Source organism: Salvelinus namaycush, chromosome 12 (assembly GCF_016432855.1).
Source record: "Salvelinus namaycush isolate Seneca chromosome 12, SaNama_1.0, whole genome shotgun sequence".
In the NCBI taxonomy this organism is placed as follows: domain Eukaryota; kingdom Metazoa; phylum Chordata; class Actinopteri; order Salmoniformes; family Salmonidae; genus Salvelinus; species Salvelinus namaycush.
The window spans coordinates 36,723,847-36,733,573 of NC_052318.1; the positions used below are offsets into that span (position 1 = coordinate 36,723,847).

Below are 9,727 nucleotides of genomic sequence, written 5' to 3' on the forward strand. Positions count from 1 at the left end.
AGTGCGGGGAGCAGGAACAGTGCGTACAGGGCTCTGGAGACGCACATTAGACCTAGTGCGTGGTGCCGGAACTGGTGGTACGGGGCTGGGGACACGCATCTCAGGATGAGTGCAAGAAGCAGGAACAGGACACACCGGGTTGTGAAGGTGTACTGGAGACCTGGTGTGTATAGCCGGCATCAAATCTTCCGGAACTTTAACACAAGTTTCAAGCTGAGTACGAGGAACTGACACAGGTGGCATCGGACAGCTAACACGCTCCTCAGGGAAAATGCCATGCATACTCTGCCAAATCAACAGCTCTCTCTCTTCACTCTCCTCCAATTTCGTCAACAACTCTTCGAATGTCTCATAATCTCCCCTTCGTTCACTCTCCTCCAATCTGTCCAATAACTCCTCGACAATCTCAGACTCACCCCTCAACTTCGCCGACTGCTCCAAGTGCCCCCCCCCAATAATTTTTTTGGGCTATCTCTCGGGCTTCCTACCGTGTCGCCGTGCTGCCTCCATCTCTGCCTTGGGGCGGTGATATTCCCCTGGCTGTGCCCAGGGTCCTCTCCCGTCTAGGATTTCCTCCCATGTCCAGAAATCCTGCGATCGCTGCTGTTGCTTTTTATTCCGCCGCTTGGTCCTTTGTTGGTGGGTAATTCTGTCACGATCGTCATAATAAGCGGACCAAGGCGCAGCGGGATATGAAGACATCTTCTTTTATTAAAGATGACGAAACACGAAACAAACACTTTTACAAAACAAAACAACAAACGACCGTGAAGCTACAAACGTAAGTGCATACACAAGCTACAAACGTTCAACATAGACAATTACCCACAAACACCTAAAGCCTATGGCTGCCTTAAATATGGCTCCCAATCAGAGACAACAATAAACAGCTGTCTCTGATTGAGAACCAAATCAGGCAACCATAGACTTTCCTAAACACCTACACTGAACACAACCCCATACATACTAAAAACCCCTTAAACAATACACACACCCTAAACTAGACAAAACACACAAACATCCCCCATGTCACACCCTGACCTAACTAAACTAATAAAGAAAATCAATATAACAGAGGCCAGGGTGTGACATTTAGCCTCAAATAAATAATGAAATATGTTCAATTTGGTTTAAATAATGCAAAAACAAAGTGTTGGAGAAGAAAGTAAAAGTTCAATACGTGCCATGTAAAAAAAGCTAACGTTTAAGTTCCTTGCTCAGAACATGAGAACATATGAAAGTAGGTGGTTCCTTTTAACATGAGTCTTCAATATTCCCAGGTAAGAAGTTTTAGGTTGTAGTTCTTATAGGAATTATAGGACTATTTCTCTCTATTATACCATTTGTATTTCATATACCTTTGACTATTGGATGTTCTTATAGGCACTTTAGTATTGCCAGTGTAACAGTATAGCTTCCGTCCCTCTCCTCGCCCCTACCTGGGCTCGAACTAGGAACACATCGACAACAGCCACCCTCGAAGTATTGTTAGCCATCGCTCCACAAAAGCCGCGGCCCTTGCAGAGCAAGGGGAACAACTACTCCAAGTCTCAGAGCAAGTGACGTCACCGATTGAAACGCTATTAGCGCACACCTCGGTAAACTAGCTAGCCATTTCACATCGGTTACACCAGCCTAATCTCGGGAGTTGATAGGCTTGAAGTCATAAACAGCTCAATGCTTGAAGCACAGCGAAGAGCTGCTGTCAAACACACGAAAGTGCTGTTTGAATGAATGCTTACGAGCCTACTGCTGCCTACCATCGCTCAGTCAGACTGCTCTATCAAATATCAAATCATAGACTTAATTATAACTTAATAACACAGAAATACGAGCCTTTGGTCATTGATATGGTCGAATCCGGAAACTATCATTTCGAAAACAAAACGTTTATTCTTTCAGTGAAATACGGAACCGTTACGTATTTTATCTAACGGGTGGCATCCCTAAGTCTAAATATTGCTGTTACATTGTACAACCTTCAATGTTATGTCATAATTATGTACAATTCTGGCAAATTAATTACGGTCTTTGTTAGGAATAAATGGACTTCACACAATTCGCAATGAGCCAGGCGGCCCAAACTGCTGCATATACCCTGACTGCTTGCACGGAACGCAAGAGAAGTGACACAATTTCCCTAATTATAAGAAATTAATGTTAGCAGGCAATATTAACTAAATATGCCGGTTTAAAAATATATACTTGTGTATTGATTTTAAAGAAAGGCATTGATGTTTATGGTTTGGTTTTGTGCAACGACAGTGCTAAATCATCACCCGTTTGGCGAAGTAGGCTGTGATTCGATAAGAAATTAACAGGCACCGCATCGATTATATGCAACGCAGGACACACTAGATAAACTAGTAATATCATCAATTATGTGTAGTTAACTAGTGATTATGTTAAGTTTGATTGTTTTTTTATGAGATAAGTTTAATGCTAGCTAGCAACTTACCTTGGCTTCTTGCTGCCCTCTTGTAACAGGCAGTCAGCCTGCCATGCAGGCTCCTCGTGGAGTGCAATGTAAGGCAGGTGGTTAGAGCGTTGGACTAGTAACCGGAAGGTTGCAAAAACGAATCCCCGAGCTGACATGGTAAAAATCTGTCGTTCTGCCCCTGAACAAGGCAGTTAACTAACCGTTCCTAGGCCGTCATTGAAAATAAGAACGTGTTCTTAACTGACTTGCCTAGTTGAATAAATAAAAAAATAAAAATCGGCCAAATCGGTGTCCAAAAATATCGATTTCCGATTGTTATGAAAACTTGAAATCCTATTATATTACATGATATTAGATATTACATGTACTCTGTGGTGTACTTGTGTTTATTTTCTCACTTGGATGGGGTTTCCAGAAGCTTTAAAAATGAGGGTCAGGATGGGTAACATACAATATAAGTACACATTAATTACAAGTACCCAACATACTCTAAATTTTAACTACCTAAATCCTGTGTAGTACCTAGTATTTGCATTGGTCTTACAGATATTACATGCATTCTGGTGTACTAGTGTGCTTATCCTCCCACTTGGATGGCGCTTCCGGAAGCCTTAAAATGAGGACCAGGTTGTCAGAATGGGTAATGTACTATGTAAGTTCACCTCAAAATACACTTTATTGTAAACAGCTAAATCCTGTATCACATTGTATCACATTACATTGTACTTATGGATTCATCCTCTCACTTGGATGGCAAGGAGGTTCAGGTTGTCATAATGGGTATTGTACACAAGTTGTATTTATATATACAGTTGAAGTCGGAAGTTTACATTAACCTTAGCCAAATACATTTAAACTCAGTTTTTCACAATTCCTGACATTTAATCCTAGTAAAATTCCCTGTCTTAGGTCAGTTAGGATCACCTCAGTGGACACCCAGTGCACAAAAGATTATAGTCCTTGTGATAGTTATCACTAAATGCGATGCAGCAGGGAAGAAACGAAACACTAGATAGGTGAATTTAGTAGAAACTTGCCCATTTGTAACAAGCATGGTAACAAGCATTTGTTGTTACACCTCTGTAATTACAGACTGCAATTACCACCAGTTACATGTTATTAAAATTAACTACAATACTTAGTGTAATTACACTGTAATAAGGACGCCTTAAAATGAAGCATTACTAAAATTCTCTATCTTTCCCTGACACTTGCATCTATATCAGTTCCAGGGACCAGGTAGCCTACTGTTTCTCCTAGTTCTCCTGTTATTTTGAGATCTTTACACACTCAGTTGATATGTCGGACTTTATTAAATGTACAACATTTGAAAAATGAATGTAAATCAGTAATGTGTCACTGCATGTTGTTTAGATTGAATCACAGTATTCATGTATGCCTGCTAGACCTCCATGTTGCTCTGGGTTTATTAGCAGAGAAGTGGAAGTGGGAAGAGCAGCCAAGTGAAAGGTAACAACTTGCCAGGCAACAACTCCTCCCAGGGGACCCTGCCTGGCCCTCAGCAGTGCAGCGTCTGTGCCAGGGTAAAAAAAACTACATTTCTCATGCTGACTGGAGTTTAGTTTAATGGGGTATTCCACTGTTTGTTCACTTAGAAAAACAAAATGGTAGTGCCTTCAGAAAGTATTGACACCTGTTGACTTTTTCCACATTGTGTTACAGCCTGAGTTTAAATTGAGATTGTGTCACTGATCTACACACAATACCCCATAATATCAAAGTGGAATTGTTTTTAGATATGTTTACAAATGAATAAATGAAAAGATTAATGTCTTGAGTCAATAAGTATTCAACCCTTGTGGCTAGCCTAAATACATTCAGGAGTACAAATGTGCTTAAGTCACAAGTTGCATGGGCTCAATGACTACCCCATCTCTGTACCCCACAAAAACACTTATCTGTAAGGTCCTGCAGTCAAGCAATGCATTTCAAGCATAGAGTCAACCACAAAGACCAGGGAGGTTTTTCAATGGTTTGCAAAAAGGGCACCTTTTGGTAGATGGGTAAAGAAAAAAGCAGACATTGAATATCCCTTTGAGCATTAATTACACTTTGGATGCTGTATCAATACACCCAGTCACTACAGAGATACCGGCGCCCTTCCTTCAGGGATTTCATCATAAGGCCAATGGTGATTTTAAGACAGTTTAATGGCTGTGATAGGAGATAACTGAGGATGGGTCAACAACATTGTAGTTACTCCACAATACTAACATAGAGTGAAAAGAAAGTCTGTACAGTAGGCACTAAAGTAAAACTGAAAATGTACTTTTTGTTCTGAATAGCAAGAATTGTGTTTGGGGCAAATCCAACAACACTGAGTACCACTTCATATTTTCAAACGTGGTGGCTGCATTATGTTATGGGTATACTTTTCTTTAGCAAGGACTAGGGAGTTATTTTTATACAAATAAATGGAATAGAGAAGCACAGGAAAAATCCTTGAATGTTGACTGGTTCTGACTAGCCTAGTTTATAAAGTTTAGGTTTGAAAATCTATGGCAAGAATTAAGTGGCTGTCTAGCAATAATTGACAGAGCTTGAAGTATTGAAAAATTGTACAATCCCAGTGAGCAAAGCCCTTAGACTTACCTAGAAAAACTCAGCTGTATTCGCTGCCACAAGTTATTCTAACATGTATTGACTCGGTGAGGTTGAATATTTATCTAAGACATTTTATTTTCCATTAATAAAAAATAAAAAATAAAATTCCAATTTCAGAGTATTGTGTAGATTGTTGACAAATTGCAATTAAATATTTTTCTATCACACTTTAAATGTGGAAAAAGTCAAGGGTTGGGAATACTTTCTAAAGGCACTGTAGATCTCATTTAGTGTTAAGGTTGTCTATTTAACCTCGTGTAATGTATTTATCACAAAATCCAATTCTTACAAAGGCCTTGTTGACTTTGCAAGACTTGAATCATAATCCAGTATGCAGCAAGTAATGTGGAGAAAATATTGCAGGTTATGACTGAGGGTGACAGACATTTGGCCCTTTTCCTTTTGTTCTTTCTTAGGAGCAGGAGCTGGTGGAGCAGAGCCAGGCCTATTTTCTCCATAGTTATGGAGTAGCAGGCGATGCACCACCAGAGATGGATGCCCCAATCTTTCAGGCCTTACCTCATGGGTTCCCACTGTATGACATCCGCAGGCAGTTTGTAGATCGGGCAAAAAGGATCGACACCATATCTAGGGCTGTGTTCCCTCTGAGTTTCCTCTGCTTCAATGTTTTCTATTGGCTCACCTACAAAGTGCTGCGGAATGAAGCCATCCGAGCTACTCTGTGACAAACCAACATGAGGACTGAATTACAGCACTAAAAACCAATATGGAGTTGAACCTAGTCTTCCACAGAACTCTTTTACAGACAATGTAAAATCCATTCGCTGTGCCAATGGAAAAATAATTGACTGCATGTCCAGTTCCATTCATTTTTTCACTAAAGTTAGCAAACCTGATGTAGTCCAAGTGTCATCCTTAAGGGGGCAATCTGCAGTTTATATAATAACAAAGTTTCACCCCACCACTGATTTGGTAAACAACCATGGGATTGGGCTGGAGAAATATAACCACTCAAATGTGTAGACCGCTCTGGATGCAATTAATGACCCTCCAAGAAACTTAAGAATGTTTTTAGGCTAGTGCTTTAAGAATCAAATGTGTAGATATAAATTAAGTCCAAATGCATATTGCCCCTTTAACTTTCTATTTTTTACAATTCCAGTCGAATGCACTAATTAGCACAAATATTGTAGTCCTTGTACTATGGACACTTAATGTCACCCTCATGGAGCAAGCACAAGCCCAGATATTGAGGCAGGACTGCATGGAAATGTTGGATTCCCCTCCTCCCCGGAATTGTATTTTGTACTCGTTTCTGGCAAATTGTTAATAAATCCCTACAAATGATTTCAACCTAATATGGAATACTATGTAATGGGACAGTACTATTGGTACATGAATCAACAGAAGTGAATGCTGGACATTTTGAATTGTCTAGTTAGGCGATGTCCTTCGTTAATTGTCAGCCTTTTCTTTATGCACCTTGTCTTGGATGTTTCTTTAAATGTCAATGGCTAGCGTAAAAATGAATAATTTGTTTAAATATAAAACCATGGCTGTTGTCACCACTACAAATTCATGCAGATGTCCCAATGTTTCTAAGCTTGCTTCCATTGAGGAATTTTTTTACAAGTCAGTGAATGAAAACATACATAAGAGGGGAATGAAAGTTCAGGATGAAGCAACTATTCCATTAGAAACACTGAATAATACATAGGCATTATCTAGTTTATTTTCCTTCACAAGTATTTAACAACTAGAAACATTCTGCCCCCTAGCAAGATAACTATGTAGCAATTTGCTTCACACCATTGAAAGTCAATTCGGGCGAAGGTATCATCACCAAGCTTCACTACACATATATTGCTACAATGTATCTTTTTGGGCAACCTGACCAAATTTCACAGAAATGTGAGTTATAGATCAGTCATTCTCATTGAAAGCAGGTCTAAGAAGCAGTAGATCAGTTTTATGTGTGCTATTTCTATGATTCCCGATCTTAAGTTTCATTTTGCGTCTTATTTTCAGTTTTCTATACCAGCTTCAAACAGCTGAAAATACAATATTTTAGGTTATGGAAAACATATTTCAGTTATGGTACAATGATTCTCTACACAATTACTGTTTGATTTGTCAAAATGAAATTAGGCAAACTATTCGAATTTGAGCAACTAGGAAATGGTAGCGTAATTTCTGCATATTGCACCTTTAATGTGTAACTACATGTGCCAGACAACTCAAGATCCCTTATCTGATTGGTTCCAATGTTTCAACGCATAAAGGTTTATTAACTGACAGTAAATACAGTACAAGTTCAAGTACAGTTAGAATACATATTTTATTGACAAGTGACCCAAGAAAAGAGAGCTCAAAACTGGATGACCTGGCCCTGAAAGAGTGAGAAAAAGACATAAGAAATTGGTATTTCAGATTGCTGCAAAGAGATTCAAATCACCACCCATTAACTCAATTTCATTAACACCACCGTCTGCCTACTGCCTTATTTCCAAACAATGCTCTGGTTTGCCATTAGGCTTCGAGTAGAAGCAAAGGTTGCTGGCTCTCAAAACTGAGGAGAACCAGTATGCTTACCTTTCTCTTCTTGTCTCCTCCCAGTTCAAAGTGTTTGCATCTCTTGATGGGCACCATTCTCTTTTGCCGACAGTTGGGCTCCACACACTCCAGCCTCAAAACGATCTTCTTTGTAGTTTTAGCCTGCAGGAGAAATCACAAGGGTTTGAGCAAGTAACATAAAAAGATGGAAATGATATGTTCTGACTAGTAGACTGAGTATTGACATGGAAACTAAAACCGAAGACAGTGGCAATTTGCAAACAAACATGTCCCATCGGTAGGAGGGGAAGACGATGTGAATTTATAAATCTTTTCCCATTATGATTCTTCCATACCTTCTTCCTGAAAATAGGCTTGGTCTGGCCACCATAACCAGATTGCTTTCTGTCATATCTCCTTTTGCCTGAAAGACAGTTACCTGATAAATGCATGCCAAGGTAGATACCACACATAATACATGTTCAAGCAGACAAGGGAAGTAACGTTAGACCAAAGATGTTTTATAACTAAACCAAGATAGACCACAGCCTGTCGTTTCCAATGGGAACAAATTAGTCATATCATGCAAGGAGGGCAGAGCCAAGCACGTGCTAGCGAGATCCTACTGGCCGTTTCTAGCATGTATCTGCATATATCCGTTAGGGACTGCCTGCCCTGTGAGGTGCATGTGCAATAACTCAATTTACCTTTGCACTTCTAAATAACATTTTTTTTTTTTTTTTACTTTGGCAAAAGGTAAAGTCCACAAAATGTAGTCGACTGTTTAACAGATTATAGTTGTGGGAACAGATAACTATTGAAGTCAAATGTTTCATGGATGAGAATTTCAGAATGTCAGCCAAAATCCATCTCCTCCCACTGCCTGCCACTGGGCTTCCTCTCAGTACCATATTTGTTAGTGAGTGGAAACAAAATTTGGATGATTCACACTTATACATCCGGTGAAATATCTGTCTCGTTGCTCTATTTGTGGTTCGACTCTATAGCAAACTTACCCTGTGCATACAGAGAATCCTTCCCCTTCTTGTACTGGGTAACTTTGTGAGTTTGATGTTTCTTACATTTCTTGCAGTAAGTCCTGCGGGTCTTCGGTACGTTTACCTAGATAAGTGATACAAAAATAAGTAAATGACTGTACCAAAGATACCATAGTTAAGGCTTCTCTTCGATGTAACATTTGCCCCGTTGCGTTCTAGCAATTTCAGCAACGTTAGCTTAACCACATTGCATTGGAAGTGTTTGCTTAGCTAACGTTCGCTAGCTAATTCCTGTTAATACGCTCTAGGGCCACAACCAACTGGCTCGTATGAAACGGGAGGGAGAACAATAGTTGCAACACATTATCTCCTACATACAATATAAACTAGCTTAAATACATATTTTAAATAGTTGTGGGTTACAAATTAGCAATTGGTAGCGAAAACGTACCATGACTGCACACTCTTGATGCAGGAGGTCAAAGGAAGAAAAATAAGTCAGGAGACCGCATGTAGATGAAACCGGAAATCCGTGTGTGAGCTGCACAGAAGAGATCTGTGCAATACAATAGTGCCGTCCTGTGGATTAAGTCCGCCTAGCAGAAGAGAAAATCATTTCATGGAAAGTACTGGCACAGAGTTTCTAAAACCATACTAAACCATCTTTGTTACAGGTAAGTGATTTGTATGGCTGTTCTCAGTCCACAGATGTAAGAATGAAGAAATTACTTGTAAGCCTACATTGTGACAATGAAATCTGACTTTCATTTACTGAAACCAGTACTGAGAGACTAGAATATGTAATATTGACATGAATAACTGCATTTGGAAAATAATTATGTTAGAAACATTGAATTATGAATTCATTAATTATTGAAAATGCAAAAAATATCAACATCATGAAATATTACGTCAACATAGAACATAGACAGACTGGCCTGATACCATAAAACAACACATCAGATTTCCATCCAGTAACGTTAGACTGATTTTGTAAAACAGGGTCATGATTCTCATCATTAGCCTGTTTATTCATTTCAATGTGTATTAACCCATTCACGCCAGGGTACGGTATTTAATACAATATCAAAATGCACCACTGAACAAATTATGTTTGGTGTTATTACATGAAATTTGGTGTCAACATAGT

The 9,727-nt window shown here is 39.3% G+C and overlaps 2 protein-coding genes across 2 annotated transcripts in view; one reads left to right on the forward strand and one right to left on the reverse strand.

The window, feature by feature from the left end:
- The window catches only part of LOC120057516 (glycine receptor subunit alpha-4-like), a 50,062-nt gene extending 43,436 nt beyond the window's left edge, over positions 1-6,626 (forward strand). Inside the window, exons 11-12 of the mRNA XM_039006113.1 lie at positions 3,877-3,984; positions 5,482-6,626. Coding sequence (XP_038862041.1) covers positions 3,877-3,984; positions 5,482-5,751 — 378 coding nt within the window. The 3' untranslated portion in view covers positions 5,752-6,626. The remainder of the gene's footprint in view (positions 1-3,876; positions 3,985-5,481) is intronic.
- A 719-nt stretch (positions 6,627-7,345) lies between these two features.
- On the reverse strand, positions 7,346-9,139 carry LOC120057187 (60S ribosomal protein L36a). Its single transcript, XM_039005670.1, has 5 exons — positions 9,029-9,139; positions 8,596-8,701; positions 7,936-8,003; positions 7,619-7,741; positions 7,346-7,415 (listed from the first exon to the last, which is right to left on the reverse strand). Exons 1-5 carry the CDS (start codon positions 9,029-9,031, stop codon positions 7,395-7,397), a joined length of 321 nt encoding a protein of 106 aa, XP_038861598.1. The 5' UTR covers positions 9,032-9,139; the 3' UTR covers positions 7,346-7,394.
- Between the last annotated feature and the right edge of the window lie 588 nt (positions 9,140-9,727).